The 23,338-nt window shown below is 40.2% G+C and overlaps 1 protein-coding gene across 1 annotated transcript; it reads right to left on the bottom strand.

Annotated features, from left to right (window-relative positions):
* Positions 1-12,476: 12,476 nt before the first annotated feature.
* LOC138909934 (uncharacterized) lies at positions 12,477-16,823 on the bottom strand. The gene is made up of 7 exons (XM_070201150.1): positions 16,683-16,823; positions 15,512-15,896; positions 15,236-15,410; positions 13,966-14,050; positions 13,593-13,830; positions 12,778-13,241; positions 12,477-12,704 (listed from the first exon to the last, which is right to left on the bottom strand). The coding sequence occupies exons 1-7, from the start codon at positions 16,821-16,823 to the stop codon at positions 12,477-12,479; spliced, it is 1,716 nt and encodes a 571-aa protein (XP_070057251.1).
* Between the last annotated feature and the right edge of the window lie 6,515 nt (positions 16,824-23,338).

Below are 23,338 nucleotides of genomic sequence, written 5' to 3'. Positions count from 1 at the left end.
ACTAAACGTCTGAATCATATCAAATCAACTCCAAATGACACCAAATTTTGCAGACAAGTTCTAAATACCATAATGGACCTATTCCAAGTCCCAAAATCAAATTTCGATTTCGATAGCTAAAAGTCAACCTACTGTTAAACTTTTCAATTTCAAATTGCCAAATTTCAGCAAATCAACATAAATCAACTTACGGACTTTCAAAATCAATTTCGGGCATACTCCCAAGTCCGAAATCATGATAAGAAGCTATCGGAGTCATACAAATATAGTTGTGGGGTCGTTTTCATAAAAGTCAAAATTTGGTCAACATTTTTTAATTTAAACTTCTAAGTAAAAAATCAAGAGTCCAAACCAACTCAAAAGCTTCCCATAACGAAACTAACCAACCCCGCAAGTCATAAAATCATAAACACATATGTGTGAAGCAATAAAAAAGGGTAACGGGGCGCAATTACATAAACCGACCGATCGGGTCGTTACAAGCTGATAATCATTTTATAAAATAAAAGTTAGACTAGTTTCGTTCTGTTTTGTCAATTATATTTCACACCCTAGATATATGTTAACCTATTGCAGTATCATTCCATTACTTTTGCGAATAACATAAATGCTGTTAAACGGAAGAGTTAACACAAAATAAGAAGCAAAGTGATTATCTACTATACTTGAAACAATTGAAAAACCTATCTTTGAATAATTTTCAAAGAGAAGGGCTAATAAGTTTAGCACTCCCATTTAACCGATGCAATCTATGTATGCCAAAGTTATAAGGTGAAGGAAATTGATATAAGAAAACCAACTTTTACGGTTGAACTACTATTTGCCTTGTTAAGTTTCCGTAACTTATTATTCCTTACTATTCAAGGTAATACAAATGTAAAATTCTTTTAATAGGGAAAATAAAGAAGCCACTAATGTATCTTACGTTTTGCCCATAATAAAAATAAGCAAACATAAAGAATTAGGTAGTAAAGCACCCAAAGACGTAGATATAACAAATTCTTCTTTTGTAACTACACCAGTATAGATAGCTCTAAAGAAAGCACACTAACCTTTGCTATACTCTCAACAGTGCCAATTGGATCCATTAAGATTTATAGACTTTCTTTCATCATCCTTTCTTAAGTAGGACATATTTGTAGACGGATGAAACACAGTTTATTAAAGCTCGGGCTGATAACGTGTTATGAAATAATATGAAACGAAGTAAAATAAGAGGAACTTAGAAAGAGATAATTAATAAACTATTACGACTCAAAATTTACCTAGTCGTGATGGAACCTAACCCAACCCTCTAGGTAAGACAAACAATATAAGTTACAACTAAACCGAGAAATCAACAATATATATAAAAGGAACCACAATCGAATTCGATACAACTACCCGAAGGACCGGTAGTACAAGTCATGAGCCACTATAAGTTAGATTTATAAAGTGATGTAAAAAATAAATAAAATATATGTTTGAAGTTTACATAAACAGAACTTAAATCCTAAACTACCATGAACAACATGTAGCTTGAATCTGGAATGCGTGTACGTCTTTAATGCAAGGCTTCGTCTTCCACAACTACGCAACTCCAAGATCTGCACGCAAGATGCAGAAGTGTAGTATGATTACAATCGACCATATGTACTCAATAAGTATCTTGACTAACCTCGGTAAAGTAGTGACGAGGTTTTAAGTTAAAGATACTCACTTACTATGAACCTGTGCAGATAATAAGCAGGAAAAATGAGGTGAGAGATATGACGAATAATGGTAAGAGCATCAACTGGAGAGTTATGGATTAAGCTAGCAAGAATGGCAAACAATACATAACCTCATAACCATTTCTATGAAGGAAACATTAATCATGAAGTACGCGCAAGGATCATAATAAAACATCACAAACAAATACCATCCCAATTTCAATTAATACTGTTGCGACGTGCAACCCGATCCCAATAGCAATCAACATTATTGCAGCATACAACCCGATTCCAATATCAATTAATACTATTGCGGTGTGCAACCCGATCCCAATATCAATTAACATATATATTCCATTCATATGAAATCGTTCAACAACGACCAACCACGGGAAAGTTCACAACATAACACAAAGAAAATGAACACGCGGAATTCAACAAGGGAATACAAACTCAAACCAAGCAAGATGAGCAATACACCATCCTAGAGCTAGTCTCTCACATATAAGGAAATATCTTACACAAGGAATTTCACACAATCAATCTAAAAGTCACCCAACCCAGCTAAGCAAAGAATAGTTAAACATGAAACGAGGAAGGATGTATGTCAGGTAAAACCATGTATCAACCAGAGGTGGGTAATAAGTGAAATCATATAACAAATGGAGGCATAAATAAAATAAGACATATAGCAAGGGAAGGCGGGTATTAAGTGAAGGCATGTATCAGGTCAAGACATCTATTAAGAAAATCACGTAATAAATAAAGGCATGTAATATGTACGGGCTAATACTATATAAAGGCATGACATCGAAGAGGACATGTAGCAAAAGTAAATCACGTAAAAGCATAGAAGTAACAATAACATACAAGGTAAAATCATGGCCATAACAGTAACAGGCCAAATGTAAAATACAGAGGTAACTACATAAGGAACACAAACGGGAAAGTAACATACAAAAAAGCAAACATTAATAGAAACCAAGGTAGAGAGCATGTAAGTGTTCAACGAGCGAGTAATCATAAAAAAATCCAACTCCCATTCTTCTCGCACGGTAACAACCAACCGGCCAATCGTACTCCACACGGCACAACAATACTCAACATGCCAGCATCATATCAATCACACGGAAATACCCATCATGCCAAACATAATCCTAAGGCCCCGATAGTCATCTCTTATTATGGATAAAGAAGCTCAAGTAACATGACAATAACATGTTTAGATATAGGTTTGTGATACTACGATCAAGTTAAGTATGCAAACGAATCTCAAAAATACCACATTAAATCCTTTTTAGGATGTCATATATTCTAATGATATCCGACACAGTTAATTGAGTTTATTAGTCATCGAATTAAATGAAGCATAAGTTAAGGGATTGCCAAGTTCAACAAAGGCACAAAGAAGCATATAATTTTTCCTCCCAGGCATGGAAACCCTGGCATATGTATATACACCCATCACCTCGTATATGCATCACCCCCTGCATATATCAAACAGTATCATTTAGCAGGAAAACTTTCTCCAATAAAGCTAGGCAAGAAAATTACCTCATTCCGTAACACAATCAACAATCAACAACGACTTTCCCTTTAAAACAAGCTTCCAAACCAATCGAATCTAGCGAAATATTGTTCAAACAATTCAAGAAGCTTTAGAAACTACCCCCGAATGAAAAAAGTTTGATTTTGATCATAATTGAAAAGGTCAACAAAAAGTGAACCTGGGCCCACATTGTCAAAGTTCGCGATTCGGATCAAATCCCAATTACCCATTCACCCCCGAGCCAAGATATATGATTTGTTTTGAAATCTAACCTCAATTTGAAATCTAAATCTAAATTTTACAAAATTCCTAAATTCTACCCAAAACTCACAATTTTTAATTTGACATTCATACATTTGATGTTAAAATTCATGAAACAATAATTGAAATTGATTGTAAATAAGTTAAAGTTTCTTATCAATGAATTTGGGAAGAAATTCCTCTTCAAAAATTGCCTCTATGGAGTCTAGGGTAGACCAATGGTGTAAAATGAGTTAAGTCCCGAAATCCCTACATTTTACCTATCTGCAGATATCGCAATTGCGAACTCTTGTTCGCAATTACAATGCTTGCAAATGCGAACCACTGATCGCAAAAGCGAACAGAGTGTCTGAGCCATGGAGATGTCGCAAATGCGACTCCAGGAACCTCCGCAAATTCGACTCCTTCAATGCAAATGCGAAGCAGCCCCCAGCCCTCCAAAGTCCCAAAAGCGACAGGACCATCGCAAATGCGAAGTCCTCCTCCCACGCAAATGCGATATTAGCTTCACAAAAGTGAAGTTGTCCCAGCCCAGCCCCATATCGCAAATGTGATCTTAGCATCGCAAATGCGAATCTCGCATTTGCGAACGGGTCTTCGCAAATGCGAGACTTGCAGGTCAGTTGCACTTGAAATCCTTCTAAGCCAAAAAATTAGTCTACTAAGCATCAAAAACTCACCTGAGCCCCTCGGGTTCCGATCCGAACATTCACACAAGTGTAATAACATTATACAAACTCGCTCGCTACCTCAAATATTCAAAATAACATCAAATATCAAGAATCGATCACCAAAATTCACATTTAAATTTTTTTTTCGAAATTGACATGGACCACACACACAAGTCATAAATCATCAAATATAGCTATAAAAAGTCTCGGAACTCGGAAAGGAAAGCTAGTACTCAAAACGATTGGTCGGGTCGTTATATTCTCCCCCCACTTAAACATACGTTCGTCCTCAAACGTGCCAAGAGTTGCTCCTAAGCCGTCAATTAGTGGGATGAACTCATCATACCCTTACCCATGAGTGATCCTATGAACATGACCCCCACTAAAGATTCTTCCTTCGACCTGAGCCCACAAGGCATGGAACCAAATTCCAACATCCGGAACCCCTATAAGCTCTGGGCCTTGCATATATACACTGTATCAATCTCAATAAGTTGCATCAAGCTGGAAATACACTGCCAACATCAAACACACAATGTTCCACATAACTCATGTACTTACGGTAATAACTTCCGACCACTATAGTTTCTCATTACCAAACCTGGTACCTGTAATATACTTCAGAGCAAATGAAACCTCGTTCCGGATCTTTGCAACGCTGCTAATGATAAAAGAAACATGCAGAAACTCATAACTACCCATGAAATCAACAAGCCGAGGAGCTCCCTCATCTGACAAGGACCATTGCCAAATTACGAGTGAAAATATGGTATTATTCTTCCAAACATTCCTTATCCCAATACGAGGAGTGCAACTCCCAGGTCCAAAACCCTCGTCTCACCCAGTACAAGAAGCCTAACCGACAAGTCACACCAAAAGCCACATGGAACCTCACACAACGCGATCCGTACGCCCAACAAGTAATAACTCAGATATATCCAAAAAAGAAATAAAAACAAGGTACGAGGACTATCTAAGAAGTGCAACTGATATAACAACAAAAACATAATTTCATAAACTCATGCCATAAAGGGAAAACAAAACACATAAAATAAATACAAGGAAGGGTATCCTACACAACTCCGTTGTGGCATGCAACCTGATCCCAAACATATCAATTCACATAGGGATACCTATCGATCCATAATGCTCGTGCTCACTAAGCACATGTGCGTCAACATCAAGCACGGTAGAGTGCAAAAATATAAATATGGGGAGGTAAATAGGCATAATACAATACAGAAAAAGGCAAGCACAACTGAGGTGCAATAAGCAAACCAATATCACGAGAGTCATCTCGCCCATATATCGCCACAAGGCCTAAACGGGATTACAACATACGTGCAAATAATCAAGTAGCCCCACAACATATCATAGCATAAGAGAGAAACACACAACATAATCCAGGGCACGAATAACATCCATTTTTCTAATGATATACCTACAGTAACGGTTAAGTAAGAGTAAGAAAACCCGATCTGATATAGAACATACATTCTCATTAGGCCTACAAATAACCCCCAAACCAATTCCGATCATTCCCAAACATGTATATAACCTTCCAAAAGTACATAGAAACCCATACATAACACATACCCTCATCTATCCAATTTTACCATATCTTCATAGTCCATAACCAAGGAATAACCTGCCTACGAGAACATCCCATCTCTAAACCTCATGAATACCGGAATCTCCATATCTGATCCCAACTACACTACTCAAATGGATGATACATCACTCATACACCATCATATTACAAAATTACCCACATAAATCTTCTGCGCCATGCAAAAAAAAATGAACCTCAGCAACCCAAAACCAGGTGATCAACATAACACTTGTCAAGCATCTGCAAGTCAAAATAGAATACAACTTCTAAAATGCACACTCTTCTCAACAGACATCCAATAGCTCCAACATTCTCTTAAACATCTGAAATCGCTTGTGCCTTCTATAACTCATGACCTTTCCTTCAAAACTATATCGCAACCTTGTACTCGTAACTTTCAATCCCACACGGCGCACCACCCTTATCATGCTAACTCGTGCAAATACAAAAATCTCGTAATGAAACCTGAATCACAAGTAGGTTGAACACCTCATCAACTGGGAACCTTCCATTTAACTCAATCCAGGAGGACATCAACACACCCGACACACCTTCTATACCCGTAGAAGACAAAAACCCCAAAATGTGGACATAATCAAGTCATTAGAACTAATTTTCCCCTGACTCAACCGAGTCACGCAGACTGTCAAACTCGAAAGTAACTCAATCTGAATTTCTCGCTTTGAAGGGACCTCCGCGAATCCAGAGTCGTTTCTTGCATCTCTCTAATAGTGCCATGTATAGTCCATATTGATATAAAATTACTGTAGATCCAAACCCCATCCACTACTGACTTTAATCCATAGCTCTACACAAATACAAAAATCCTTAAATACCATATGTGAATCTCGAACTCATTAGAACCTTCTCGATTGTAACGACCCGAACGGTTATTTTGAGAGAATTATCCCCGAACCCCTATTTATTTCTCCCTCTATTTTATTTTTGGGTTTTGTGACTTGCCAAGAGGATTTATCTTTGGTTTCGGAGTAAAATGGGACACATCATCCTTAAAAATGAGAGTTTAAGTCGTAGGATTTAACCGTAGTTCGAACTGTGTGAAGACGACCCAGGAATGGAGTTCTGATGGTTCCAATAGCTCCGTAGAGTGATTTTAATCTTAGAACCGTGTTCAGATATCGAATTAGAGGTCTGTAGGTCATTTTTGCGATAATGGCGAAAGTTGGAAAATGGGATGATTTTTGGGAAGTTTGACCGGGAGTGGACTTTTTGATATCGGGGTCGAATTCCAATTCCAGAAGTTGGAATAGGTCTGTAATGTCAATTATGACTTGTGTACAAAATTTGAAGTCAATCGGACTTGATTTGATAGGTTTCGGCGTCGGATGTAGAAGTTTGAAACTTGAAGTTCGTTAGGCTTGAATCGATGTGTAATTCGTGTTTTTAGCACTGTTTGATGTGATTTAAGGGTACGAATAAGTTTGTGTGATGTTTTAGGACTTTTTGGTATCTTTGGTTGAGGTCCTGGGGGCCTCGAGTGAGTTTCGGATGGTTAACGGATCAAATTTGGACTTGTGAGAATGGCTGATGGCACCAGTTCTTGTGTAATCGCACCTGCGCAAGTTTGACTGCAGGTGCGAGCCCGCAGAAGTGAGCAATAGGATGTAGATGTGAGGCTAGGGGAATTAGCCAGTGGACACAGGTGCGGTGTGAAGGCTGCAGAAGCGGAGTTGCTTCTGTGGAAGAATGATCGCAGAAGCGGACGAGTGCTTCGGGAGGCCTGTCCGCAGAAGCGGACGTATGGGCGCAGATGCGCACCTGCAGAAGCGAGATTTGGACCGTAGAAGCGGAAGTCTCGCAGGTGCAGAAGGGACGACCACAGGAGCGAGGGAACCGCTGATGCAGGTAAGTTGTCGCTTCTACAACACCGCAGATGCGGCTATGTATCCGCAAAAGCAAAAATGCTGGACAGAACACTTAAATGTAAGGTTTCACAATTTTTGCAGATTTCAAACATTTTGAGCTCGGGTCTTGGCGATTTTTGAGAGCATTTTGAGCGGTTTCTTGAGGTAGGTACCTTGTGTTTATTTTTTATAAATAATCTTGTTTCCCCATTGATTTTCTCACCTAGTTAGCATGTATTTAAGGTGGAATTTGGGAGTTGAGGCTAGGGATTTGGAGAGTTTGATTTGAGGATTTGAGTGGCGACTTGGTGTCGGATTTTGGTAATTTTGGTGTGGGTGAATTTGATATCGAATGGGTGTTCGTATTTTTGTGACTTTTACCCGATTCCGAGACGTGGGCCAAGGGTAATATTTTGATTCTTTGCTTAAGTTGTAGTTTCAGTATTTAAATTAGTTTCTTGTAGTTGTATTCATGATATGTAATTGCTTTTGGCTAGATTTGGGCCATTCGGAGTCGGAAAATTGAGGGAAAGGCATTCTTACCGATTGATTGAGAGATATTTGAAGTAAGTGACTTGTCTAACTTTGTCTGGGGGAAATCCCCTTAGGATTTGGTACTGTTGTTACACTTTGTGATATGTGAGCACGGTGTACGCGAGGTGACGAGTGCGTACATATGATAATTATGGAAATTTCAGTTCTTGCTGTGTTGTCTTATTTTAAATTCCTTAACTAAGTTGCCTTAGCTTATGTAGTGATCATGTTTAGCCTAGTATCGCATGTCTATATGCCTTAACTCCTACTTGCAAATTGTGCAACATGCTTAGTTGAATTACCTGCTTCCCTTGATTTGAATTAAATCTTTAACTGTAAGATTTTTTGCTATAAATTCGTTGTTCCTTCGATTTGGTTATCTGCTGCATATTTACTTTGGGACTACGACGCATTTACTCGGGAGATCCCCCTGTACTTCATATTTACTTTGGGACTACGAGGCGGATCCTCGGGAGATCCCCTGTACTGCATATTTACTTTTGGACTACGAGGCAGTTTCTCGGGAGACCCCTCTATACCGCATATTTACTTTGGGACTACGAGGCGGTTCCTCGGGTGCTCCCCATGTACTGCATATTTACTTTGGGACTACGAGGCGGTTCCTCGGGAATTCCCCCTGTATTGCATATTTACTTTGGGACTACGAGGCAGTTCCTCAGGAGATCCCCCTGTACTGCATATTTACTTTTGGACTACGAGGCGTTTACTTGGGAGATCCCCCTGTCTTGCATATTTACATTTGGGACTACGAGGCGGTACCTCGGGAGTGCCCCTGCTGTTATCTTTCTTAAACTTCTTATTGTTTAAAATCTCAGTCATTTCTAAATATTATTATATCTTCTGCCTTACTTTTATTTTAAACTAGTAGGGCCTCGACCTGACCTCGTCCCTACTGTACCGAGGTTAGGCTTGGCACTTACTGGGTACCGTTGTGGTGTACTCATGCTACACTTTTGCACATCTTTTTGTGCAGATCCAGGTACTGCTTACCAAACCAGATATCAGTGAGCTAGCCTATACGCGGACACTTCAAGGTACATCTGCCAGCGTCCGCAGACCTCGGAGTCCCCCTCTATCCTTGTTATGTTGTTTTTCCTTATTCTCTTTAAACTCTGATGTATAGAGATATATAGTATTTCTCTTAGAAGCTTGTGTCTTATTTCCACTGGGTTATGGGAGTTGTAATTATTGATTTGCAGTTTTACATTTATTTCATGTTGAGAATTGGGCTTCAGTTTTATATTATGTTATTCCGCAAATTTATTAGGCTTACCTAGTCTTAGTGACTAGGTGCCATCACGACATCCTAAGGAGGGTAAATTGGGGTCGTGACATCGATAGTCATTCACCTTACTCTAATCTCAACTACACAAACAATACGCGCTAAATAACCCGCACTTCACCAGTACATGAATAACCAAAAAAGGCAACCAAGCAATTCCTTTTTCTTGCACACTAAATCCATAATGAATATCAAATATGAATCATCCCAACACTTTATATTCCGATAAAGGTGTAGTACATCATACATACAACCTATCCCTCTGTCATACCCCAAACTAGGGGAGGCACGACTAGCACTCGATACTGCATTCGATCGAGTTAGCCACTAAGCATACTAGCTAACTAGACTGGGGGCCCAACAGATCGGGCAGCACAACATCTGAAATACTAAGCCTGGACCGTAAGGTTATGACATGAATAACAATAAGTCATATAAACATAGGTAGACAAGCCAAAATAATAAAATACTAGCTGGCTGAAGAGGCCGCGACTGAAGACATACATGCCTACACACCTATATATACATGTCAAGCCTATGGGCTGGAGACTAAAAGCAGCAAAAAGAAACCCAGAATATTGTGTCCCTAATAGCCTCTAAGAGTGTCATAAGCACTGTCGGGATAAGGCCCAAACTATACCCAAATTGTACAACCAAAGTAACCATCCTATGAAAGCTCCAGGAAGAGGTGGAGCTTACCAACTCACAGCTGAACCCCGAAATCCTAGCGGAGGGGTCGATCAGAGTCCCTACCTGTACCTGCACGCACGAAACAAAAATGCAGTGTCCCCAGGCAACGGGACATCAGTAAGAATAAAAATGTACTGGTATCTAAGGCAGAAAGTAGAATCATACATAGCTGATGTAAAAAGGTAATAAAGATACCACCTGACACTGAAACTCTGATAGCCTCCATGGCCGACATCTGACCTCATAGTAATAAAATATGCATGGTATGCTCGTGTAATCGTATGTCGTGAATACATATATATTGATGTAAATGCATGACATACCCAACCAAATGCAAGCAATGGCGATCTCTCCCGGTAGCTAACCGGTATCATATTGCCAACCTGTGGCCATCTGTACAATATATATAGTATTTCGGGCAAATAGGCCCCTTATCTCCGATTATAGCTCGAAGTCCATGCATAATATGTCATGTATGATATGAACTTTGAATGCACATAATAGGCCATAACAAGAACTTAGCCAACCTTGGCTCATTGGTACTCTTATTCTCATAATCTCATAATCACCTTCGTATCGCATACAAATGTCTCGTGGAACCTCATATCTTTTTTAATAAGTTTGAAAACTTAACTTTAACAAGGAAGAAGGACTGATCGCAAATACTAAATGCCTTTATTTTTAAGTCACACAACCCAAAGACGAATAAGAATTCATATATATGGACATATATTTAAGAAAGCCGACAAAATGACATATATAGATGTCGAATACCCTTTTTAACCGAACGAGTGGAATATCAACCTAATAGCATCATGAAAATACTTCAGTTACGATACCAATGCCTTTCACAGAAGGTCTTTCTTTCAACAGAATAGTAAAATATCACATTTGGCGTCTAAGGAATTTCCCAAAATTCGTGCTAAAAGGAAGGACGAAGCTTAGCCTTAATATACCTCTCCAACGAACGTCCGAATGCCTGTAGTTCCTTCTTGAAAGTTGTTCCTTACGTCCTAAGCTTCGAAACCATTATATATATGCAGCTTATACACACTTATAAACAGTTCATAAATGAGTTTAAATCGGCAGATTTTCCATATGACCCTAACTCGATGAAACGCCCGTAGAACTTTGTAAAAACGATCATAAAAGAGTCCCAAGATGATTACCTTGGCAAACCAATATAAATCCTAAAGAACCAGTAACAACATCAATTTCCTATCTTCCAAAAATAGCTCCAAACACAGCTAATAGAAGGGGAAAACGATTGCAAAGCGTAGAGATTGTGCTTCTAGGCACGGAGGCAAACTTTAACGATAGAAATCGTTAAAAACGCACCTTAATCACTCAAGAACACCATGAAACCCTCTCCGAAGCTTTCTCACTGTTTTGGGACGAAGATGAAATATTTTGGGGTCTTAAAAGTCGGATTTTCCGACTTATACCACTTGTTTGACCCGACCCGGTTCGCGACCCGATTTTAGCCCGGACAGTCCACGGTAAAACAGTCATAACCTTTTACTCCAATGTTGGTTTGATGTGAAATTTCTTTGGTTGCAAACTAGACTCGTAGACCTTCGATTTGGTAGGTTGTGGGTCCCATAACTATTTATATATTGGGAAAAATGATCTGATACATTTGACCCAAAGTTTAGAAAATTTATTAGAGAAATTTACGATAACTTTTGCCGACCTTTATTTCGCAACTTGCTTGACTCCAAAACTTAACATGTGACCAGTGTGATATTATAATACCTCATAACACATTATTCTTAGCATATTATACACTCTTAGTCTTATCCCACAGGTGCAAGTTAACTTAAACCTTCCGAACGCGCGGGGTGCTACCCGAGCCATTTCTTTAACCATGAACCTTTGTTTAAGGGATTCCTTTGACTTAAAGCTTTAGTTTAGTTCCTTGATATTACCACACATTTTCAGTCTTATTCTCCCAATATGCTATACCCAATCATATATACCTAATATAACCATGCCACATTACGTATATTACGTAAGAGAAGAGAGAAACACCTGGGGTCTCACAGTCTCCCCCCTTAAGAACATTCGTCCGCAAATGGGTCAAGTCAATTCTTTGGTTTCATTTCTTGTCCGCTAATACGTTATTTGCGAGGCTATATTTGTTACATTTGCAAAGCATAAATCAAATTATGAAGATTCCAACTACTATGCTTCGTATAGCTATCTCGCAATAAGTAATTTAAATTGCACTTTCAAGTCATTTAAAATCCAATTAAGTTGCTGTAAAGAAATAATTGGCAATTATTTAAATGCGACTCACCTTAAGTCGTAAATAGGTGGGGGTACTTCTTCCTCATTTCCTCCTCAGCTTCCAAGGTCATTTCCTCGATGTTGTTATTTCGCCATAACACTTTCACGGAAGCCATTTCTTTAGTTCGAAGCTTCCTTACCTGCCGATCTAAAATAACTACTGGTACCTCTACATAAGATAAGTCTTCAGGAATGTGAATATCCTCAATGGGCGTAATACGTGAAGGATCTCCAATGCACTTCCGCAACATAGATACATGAAATACAATGGACTGCTTCCAATTCTAAAGGCAAATCAAGTTTGTACGCCACCCTACCAATCCTTCGAATAATCTTATACGGTCCAACATACCCGGGGCTGAGCTTCCCCTTCTTTCCAAATCGCATGACGCCCTTCATAGGCGATACTTTCAGGAAAACCCAATCTTCTACATCAAACTCTAAGTCTCGTCGTCGAACATCTGCATAAGACTTTTGCCGACTTTGTGCTGTACGCAGCCGGTCTCTAATAAGTTTTACCTTTTCCATTGCTTGCTGGACTAAGTTAGGACCTAGCAACTCTGCTTCCCCGACCTCGAACCAACCGATCAGCGACCTACACTTCCGCCCGTATATTGCTTCGTAAGGAGCCATCTGAATACTAGCTTGGAAGCTGTTATTATAAGCAAACTCGATAAGAGGTAGATGATCATCCCAACTTCCTTTAAAATCTAGCACGCAAGCACGTAACATATCCTCAACTGTATGAATAGTACGCTCTGCCTGTCCATCAGTTTGCGGATGAAAAGCGGTGCTAAGATTTACCTGCGTGCCTAGACCCTTCTGAAAAGATTTCCAAAAATATGTTGTAAATTGAGCCCCTCGATCAGAGATAATAGATAATGGCACTCCGTGAAGGCGAACAATCTCTCGAATATAAAGCTTGGCATAATCCTCGGCTGAATATGTCGTCCTAACTGGCAGGAAATGAGCAGATTTTGTAAGCCTATCAATAATTACCCAAATAGAATCATACCTCTGTGGAGTGCGAGGCAAACCAGTGATGAAGTCCATATTTATCATGTCCCATTTCCATAATGGAAGCTCAATACACTGAGTTAGGCCTCCAGGCCTCTGATGTTCGGCTTTAACTTGCTGGTAGTTGGGACATTGGGCTACCATCTCCGCGATATCTTTTTTCATTCCATTCCACCAATAGATCTGTCGAAGGTCCCGATGCATCTTTGTCGCTCCGGGATGAACTGCATATCTAGAATAATGGGCCTCCAAAAGAATCTTGGCACGGAGCTCTCCTACTGACGGTACACATAAGCGGCCCTGGTATCTAAGGACTCCATCTCCAGTTAGCTCAAATAAAGGTTGTCGCTGCTATGGAATACTTTTCCTCAGTTTTATAAGCTCAGGATCCTCGTGTTGTCGCTCTTTCACTTCAGTAACAAAAGAAGATTTTGCCGTATTCTGAACGAGAATGCGTCCACCCTCTACATCTACCAAACGCACCTGCAAACTAGCTAGCTGGCATAGATATTTGGTCATCTTGACCTTATCAGCTTCAACATGCCTTAGACTGCCCATGGACTTCCGGCTAAGGGCATCAGCAACAATATTAGCTTTGCCGGGATGATATAAAATATCAACATCATAGTCCTTTAGTAATTCTAGCCATCTTCTTTGTCGTAGGTTCAGCTCCCTCTGTTTAAATAAATACTGAAGGCTCTGGTGGTCGGTGAAAACATCAATATGAACCCCATATAGATAATGCCGCCAAATCTTTAGGGCAAATACAACTGCGGCTAACTCAAGATCGTGCGTAGGATAGTTCTGTTCATGTTTTCGCAACTGTCTGGAGGCGTACGCGATAACCTTACCATGCTGCATAAGAACACAACCTAGGCCAATTCTCGAGGCATCACAATATACAACATAACCCTCGGTGCCATCCGGAAGAGTCAAGACAGGTTCCATAGTAAGCCTTTTCTTTAGTTCCTGAAAACTTTTTTCACATGTCTCAGTCCACTAAAACTTAGCTCCCTTATGTGTCAGTTTCATCAATGGTGCAGAGATAGAGGAAAATCCCTCCACAAACCTTCGGTAATACCCTGCCAAGCCTAAAAAGCTACGAACCTCTGTCGGATTCAAGGGCCTCGGCCAAGTCATCACAACTTCAATCTTTTGGCCATCAACCTTGATACCATCGTCGGTAATAACATGACCAAGAAAAGCTACAGAAGTTAGCCAAAATTTACATTTAGAGAATTTAGCATATAACCTGTAGTCCTGGAGAGTCTGCAATATAGCTCGCAAGTGGTCCGCATGCTCGGCTTCCGATCATGAATATATCAAGATGTCGTCAATAAACACAATCACAAATTCATCCAAGAATGGTTTGAATACCCGGTTCATAAGATCCATAAAGGCTACTGGGGCATTTGTAAGCCCGAAAGACATGACAAGGAATTCAAAATGGCCATACCTCGTCCTAAATGCTATTTTTGGGATATCAATATCCCTGACTCGTAGCTGATGATAACCGGATTGCAAGTCAATCTTCGAAAAGCATTTGGCACCTTGTAACTGGTCGAACAAGTCATCAATCCGTGGAAGAGGATACTAATTCTTGATAGTGACTTTATTTAGTTGCCTGTAGTCAATGCACATCCGCAAGGACCCATCTTTTTTTCGAACATAGAGCACCGGAGCACCCCATGGGGATGTACTTGACCTAATAAAGCCTTTATCGAGCAAGTCCTTCAGTTGTTCCTTCAATTACCTTAGCTCTGCAGGAGCCATTCTGTAGGGAGGAATGGATATAGGCTGCGCATCAGGAAGCAAATCTATAGCGAAATCAATTTCCCTTTTGGGGGGAATTCCTGGAAGCTCGTCAGGGAATACCGTCGGGAATTCATTCACAATCGGAACTGACTGAAGAGTCGCTGGCTCCTTATCTATATCCCTAACATGAACCAGATGGTATATACAACCTTTAGCAATAAACTTTCGAGCCCTAAGGTATGAAATAAACTTACCTTGGGCGTGGCTGTATTACCTTTCCATTCAAGGACAGGCTCACCAGGAAAATGAAATCGGACCATCTTTGCACGACAATCAATATTAGCATAACAAGCTGCCAACCAATCCATACCCATAATGACATCGAAGTCTAGCATAACCAATTCAACTAAATCAACAGAGGTTGGATGGTCATTAATTAACACTGTATAATCTCGATAGACATGATTAGCTACAATAGAGTCGCCAACTGGCGTAGACACCACAACTGGCTGTGGCAACAACTCAGATCTCATGTCAAGCTTACCAGCAATAAATGGAGTAATATATGAAAATGTAGAGCCGGGATCCATCAATGCATAAATGGCATGAGAATGTATTGTCAATATACCTGTGACAACATCTGGGGATGCCTCTGAATCCTGTCAGCCTGTGAGTGCATAAAAGCGGTTCTGGCCACCACTAGAACCTGAGGTGTCTCCTCCACCTCTCCCCCTACTACGGCCCTGAGTAGACTGTGGACCTGGTCGGGGAGCACGGACTGAGGGCGAAGAGGCTGCTGTGAATCCTAAAGGCTGAGCTGGTGTACCTCTGCCTAACCCCGGGCACCGGCTAATATAATGTCTTGTCTGCCCACAATGAAAAAATGCACTCGAACCCTGTCTACATTGCCCGGTGTGCAGCTTACCGCACTGAGTACATGGAGGAGTAAGCTGTCTCATCTGTGCAGAACGCTCCTGTCGACGGCCCTCAAGCTGGCCTGAGCTCTGCCCCGGTCCTAACTAAATATAACGATCAAACCACTGGCCTTGCATCTGTGGTGGGAAACTACCTGCTGACCGAGGTGGATATCGATGGAGTGGGGGCCTAAAATCAACTCGTGGCTCCCTATAAGACCCCATAGTACGAGCCCTCTTACTCTGCTCCCTATCCCTGCGAGTATCACGAATCCGACGGGAAAGGTCCTCTGTAGTCTGAGCGAAAGCCTGTATGCGGGAAATATCTACATCATCCGATAGGGATGCAACCCTACAGTCTCTAATCAGATGATCCCCCAAACCATCCACATAATGATGAACTCTAGCCCTCATGGTACGTACTATATCTGGTGCATACCTTGCCAAAGAATTAAACTTATGGCTATAATCCCTCATACTCATATCCCCCTACTTTAGGCTAAGAAACTGGTCAAGACGGGCCTCTCGAACCTCCCGTGGCAAATAATGGGCTAAAAAAGCCTCAGAGAAGTCCTCCCACTCTGTTGGCGGAGCATCAGGTCCTCTAGATCTCTCCCATGCATCATACCATAGGACGGCTACATCACGTAGTAAAAAAGAAGCCAACTCCATAGCCTCGGTGACGGAGGCATGCATCACCCTCAATACTCTATACATATGGTCTATAAAGTCCTGGGGATCCTCAGTTGAACTAGATCCTGTAAATAATGGAGGGGCCAAGTGAAGAAACTCTCGTACCGTCGAGCTTCCTATCCAATCTCTCCGGGCATCTGCTCATGACTCTAGCTGTCGCTCATGAATAGAAATCATCCTAGTTAGCAACTGAACAGCCTCCCTCATCCCCTGCTCCCCAGTCTCTGATGGGGGAACAATAGGTGCTGGAGGTCCTGTGTCTCTAGCTGCCTCAAGAACCAATGGAACTGGTGAGGCTGGGGGTACTGCATCTCCCTGGGCTCCAACAAGTGCTGGGGAAGCTAAAACTAGGGGTACTGGAGACTCACTGTGAGCCTCTAAGGGAAATCTATCCCTCTGACCCGGTGGGGAACGACTGGTACCTTCTCCCGGATCCATATATATCTCTCGCTGTGCCATCTCCTGAGCGTAGGTAGTCTATTAGATAGGAAACACAAAGCATGATTTAGATTTCATATGTTCTTATAACTTCGCTCTACAGCACGATCTATTAATTGAAAGAAATGTAACCATTCCCAAATGCCTCATAGCCTCCTAATTATAAGTGTGGTGCACAACACATACAAAAGCAAGACTCTACTAGACCCGGCTTGTGGACTCCCTGGGATACGACTTGCTCTGATACCAAGTTTGTCACGTCCCAAACTAGGGGAGGCACGACTGGCACTCGATACTGTATTCGATCGAGTTAGCCACTAAACATACTAGCTAACTAGACTGGGGGCCCAACAGATCGGGCAGCACAACATTTGAAATACTAAGCCTGGACCGTAAGGTTATGACATGAATAACAATAAGCCATATAAACATAGGTAGACAAGCCAAAATAATAAAATACTAGCTGGCTGACGAGGCCGCGACTGAAGACATACATGCCTACACACCTATATATACATGTCAAGCCTATGGGCTGGAGACTGAAAGCAGCAAAAAGAAACCCAGAATATTATGTCCACAATAGCCTCTAAGAGTGTCATAAGCACTGTCGGGATAAGGCCCAAACTATACCCAAATTGTACAACAAAAGTAACCATCCTATGAAAGCTCCAGGAAGAGGTGGAGCTTACCAACTCACAGCTGAACCCCAAAATCCTAGCGGAGGGGTCGATCAGAGTCCCAACCTGGACCTGCACGCACGAAACAATAATGCAGTGTCCCCAGGCAATGGGACATCAGTACGAATAAAAATGTACTGGTATCTAAGGCAGAAAGTAGAATCATACATAGCTGATGTAAAAAGGTAATAAAGATACCACCTGACACTGAAACTCTGATAGCCTCCATGGCCGACATCCGACCTCATAGTAATAAAATATGCATGGTATGCTCGTGTAATCGTATGTTGTGAACACATATATATTGATGTAAATGCATGACATACCCAACCAAATGCTAGCAATGGCGGTCTCTCCCGGTAGCTAACCGGTATCATATTGCCAACCTGTGGCCATCTGTACAATATATATAGTCTTTCGGGCAAATAGGCCCCTTACCTCCGATTATAGCTCGAAGTCCATGCATAATATGTCATGTATGATATGAACTTTGAATGCACATAATAGGCCATAACAAGAACTTAGCCAACCTTGGCTCATTGGTACTCTTATTCTCATAATCTCATAATCACCTTCGTATCGCATACAAATGTCTCGTGGAACCTCATATCTTTTTTAATAAGTTTGAAAACTTAACTCGACTTTTAGAAAGATAACTTAACTCTGAATATGTTCATAAAAAGCTTAAGGTGCTTCACTTAGTCCTTATACCTGATTTCTTGATAATTAGTAAAAGAAAGTATTCAAAAAAAAATCAAATATTTTAGTAGTTTAAACATAAAAATTATATTTGAGAATTTTGAAATCGACGTGTCACTTTAGAGATTTTAAAATACACTTTAACAAGGAAGAAGGACTGATCGTAAATACTAAATGCCTTTATTTTTAAGTCACACAACCCAAAGACGAATAAGAATTCATATATATGGACATATATTTAAGAAAGCCGACAAAATGACATATATAGATGTCGAATACCCTTTTTAACCGAACGAGTAGAATATCAACCTAATAGCATCATGAAAATACTTCAGCTACGATACCAATGCCTTTCACAGAAGGTCTTTCTAGCAACAGAATAGTAAAATATCACATTTGGCGTTTTAGGAATTTCCCAAAATTCGTGCTAAAAGGAAGGACGAAGCTTAGCCTTAACATACCTCTTCAACGAACGTCCGAATGCCTGTAGTTCCTTCACGAAAGTTGTTCCTTACGTCCTAAGCTTCGAAACCATTATATATATGCAGCTTATATGCACCTATAAATAGTTCATAAATGAGTTTAAATCGGCAGATTTGCCATATGACCCTAACTTGACGAAACGCCCGTAGAACTTTGTAAAAACGATCATAAAAGAGTCTCAAGATGATTACCTTGGCAAACCAAGTATAAATCCTGAAGAACCAGCAAGAACAACAATTTCCTATCTTCCAAAAATAGCTCCAAACACAGCTAATAGAAGGGGGGAAACGATTGCAAAGCGTAGAGATTGCGCTTTTAGGCACGGGGGCAAACTTTAACGATAGAAATCGTTAAAAACGCACCTTAATCACTCAAGAACACCATGAAACCCTCTCTGAAGCTTTCTCGCTATTTTGGGACGAAGATGAAATGTTTTGGGGTCTTAAAATTCGGAATTTCCGACTTATACCACTTGTTTGACCCGACCCGGTTCGCGACCCGATTTCAGCACAGACAGTCCGCGGTAAAACAGTCATAACTTTTTTACTACAATGTCGGTTTGATGTGAGATTTCTTTGGTTGCAAACTAGACTCGTAGACCTTCGATTTGGTAGATTGTGGGTCCCATAACTCTTTATATATTGGGAAAAATGATCTGATACATTTGACCCAAAGTTTAGAAAATTTATTAGAGAAATTTACGATAACTTTTGCCGACCTTTATTTCGCAACTTGCTTGACTCCAAAACTTAACATGTGACCAGTATGATATTATAATACCTCGTAACACATTATTCTTAGCATATTATACACTCTTAGTGTTATCCCACAGGTTCAAGTTAACTTAAACCTTCCGAACGCGCGGGGTGCTACCCGAGCCATTTCTTTAACCATGAACCTTTGTTTAGGGATTTCTTTGACTTAAAGCTTTAGTTTAGTTCCTTGATATTACCACACATTTTCAGTCTTATTCTCCCAATGTGCTATACCCAATCATAAATACCTAATATAACCACGCCACATTATGTATATTACGTAAGAGAAGAGAGAAACACCTGGGGTCTCACACCCTCGCTCGAAATCGTCCTCGATGAAATCTTTCTCAAGTCATAGCCAATCCACGAGCACATCCTAGTCCAAGAGATAATATACGTATGACCATGAAATCTGATCGTTGATAGCAGACTCCCCCACTTGTATCGAAGCCATTGAATACATAACATGTAACCCATAGTGCCCTTCCTTCATAGTTTCCCCATTCCCGCGTTATCAATCAGTTGAATGCTTCATAAACTTATGTAACTCTAGTGCATACCCATCCTTGTGATAGTCAAGCCAACTTCCTCAACTACTCCAAATGATAAGATAAGCACCCCACTGAATAGAAGCCTCATACAAAACGTACGACCTCAAATCTTTAAGACGAAGATAACCCACTGGCTTACTCAAATCAACACCTTCCCATGACCCCACAATAGTCACAACAACTAGGAAACTGATTAATTCTCTCGAGTCTACACTCGTTGACAAGACATAAGAATCATTTTCTTTCCCCAAATGAACAACCGAGAGATCTACTAATCGCATTAGTATCTAAGCCTGGACAACACATCACGATAGTAATCAAGCATCCACAGCCCTTCGTAGCCCATCCACAACATCATAAGTAGTCGATGCACAATGATACTTGGTGCTCAACACCACATACAACGAATAGGAAGAATCAATATTGCAGGTTTCAAGCTGAAACAAGGTCGCACGATAAGGAAAGAAAGAATGAAAGTTTCCTAAATGCCCTATAGCCTCTCGAAGATAGGTATGGACGTCATCATACCGATGCGCAAGACTCTATTGGACACTTGCTCATGACTCGTAGAGCCTATGAACCTAGTGCTCTGATACCAACTTATCACGACCCAAATTCCACCTAATCGTGATAGCACCTAACCCAACCTACTAGGTAAGCCAAACAATATAAGTTACAACTAAACTAAGAAATCAACAAATATATATAATAGAAATCATAATCGAATTTGACACAACTACCCCAAATACTGATAGTATAAGTCATGAGCCACTATGATTTAGATTTACCAAACTAATATGAAGAATAAATACAATATCTGTTTGAAGTTTACATAAACAAAACTTAAATCCTACCTACCATGAACAATAGGTAGCTTGAATCCGGAACGCGGGTACATCTTCAATGCAAGGCTTCGTCTTCCACAGCTATGCGACTCCAAGATCTGCACGCAAGGTACAGAAGCATAGTATGAGTACAACTGATCCCATGTACTCAGTATGTATCTTGACTAACCTCAGTGAAGTAGTGACGAGGTTTTAAGATAAAGATAATCACTTACTATGTACCTGTGCAGATAATAAGCAGGAAAAACATGACAAGAGATATGTCGAATAATGGTAAGAGCATCAACTGGAGAGTTATGGACCAAGTTAGTAGACATGGCAAAAAATACATAACCTCGTATCCATTTCTACGAAGGTAACATTAATCATGAAGTACGCACAAGGATCATGTTAGATAGTTATGTAAATAACCCTAGCCCTACAAAGAATAGGAGCAGAATATGTATTGTATACAGTTATAAATAGGGCTATTGTAAAAACATAATAGAGTATATCAATAATATATATTTTTCACGTGATTTCTCACATGGCATCAGAGCATCGGTGAGAAATGATCGTGGTGCATCATTCCAGCGACATCCGAGAAGAAAGAACTCAGTCACCGTGTAATTTTTCGGTGACCTTAGTGACTGATTTGCGTCATCTCATGTTTGATGAATATTGTGAACAAACCAACACCGCCATTAGACTCAGAAAACTCTGGCAACCAAACCCCACTCATATTTTCCGGCAACAGACGGCTTACGCGCCTCCACGTGCCGGTCAAATCTGTGACTCTACCTGTGCGTCTGTCCCACGCACCGGGGCATATGTGCTTCTCCGGCCATTTTTTGGCCGAGCTTCTTTAGGAAAACTTGTTCACAAGGCAATTCCGACCTTATCCATCCAGTTTACACCTAATTTCGATGATTGTTTTTCGACGATTTATTGGCAGTTTCCAGTGACTGTTCCAGTGGCTGGTTACTTTTTCTAGCAAGCCACAAATTGTGGAAGCTACAGTGGTGCTAGACCTCTCTTCAATCTAAACCATACAACCTTTAGTCAAGAATTTTAGATATTTATTTTAGAAAAATGGGATCTAATATTATGAATAGTTGGATAACTTCTCTACTGGATTATATTGAGTTCCTTCAGTATAAATCATGTAAACAGACATCTTTAGATATAGCTTCTGTTGTTCAAACAGGTAGTAGCGTGTCTTGTGTCTCCCAATCTTCAACCTCCGAATCTTGGGTCATTGATTTTGGTGTATTTGATCATATTTCTAGTAATAAATCTCTTTTCACTACTATTTCATATCCTCAATCTCTTCCAACAGTCACAATGGCCAACGGGTGTCAAACCGTGGCAACTAGAATCGGTCAAGCAAGTCCACTTCCTTCCTTACCTTTAGATTCAATTTTTTATGTTCCCAGTAGTCCTTTTAATCTCATAGATGTTAGTCGCTTAGTAAAAATCACTTAAATGCTCTATTTTATTTCTTGATGACCTTGTTTTTATTCAGGAACACAGTACGGGATGGATCATTGGTACCGGGCGTGAATCAAATGGACTTTATTACCTTTTCTTTGAAAAATCACATGGACTCACATCTTGTCTTCCTTCAACAACTTTTCCTATTACTGATTCACCAAATTTAATACATAAACAATTAGGACATCTCAGTTTGTCAAAACTTCAGTACCTGGTTTATCTCACTTGTCCACTCTAGAGTGTGAGTCATGTTAGTTTGGTAAGCATACTTGCTCATTCATATGTTTGGGGTCCTAGCCGGGTTAGTTCTACCTTGGGATTTCACTACTTTGTCAGTTTCATTGATGATTATTCCAGGTGCACTTGGATATTTTTGATGAAAAATCGATCTGATTTATTTTTTATTTTCCAGACCTTTCATACTAAAATTCAAAATCAATTTGGGTTTTCTATCTGCACATTTCATAGTGATAATGCCTAGAGTATTTGTCTTTTCCATTTCAGCAGTTTACGAACTCTCATGGGATTATTCATCAAATATCTTGTTCATACACATCTCAACCAAATGGGGTA

Source organism: Nicotiana tomentosiformis, chromosome 4 (assembly GCF_000390325.3).
Source record: "Nicotiana tomentosiformis chromosome 4, ASM39032v3, whole genome shotgun sequence".
NCBI classification, from domain to species: domain Eukaryota; kingdom Viridiplantae; phylum Streptophyta; class Magnoliopsida; order Solanales; family Solanaceae; genus Nicotiana; species Nicotiana tomentosiformis.
This window is presented reverse-complemented; position numbering and strand designations above follow the sequence as displayed.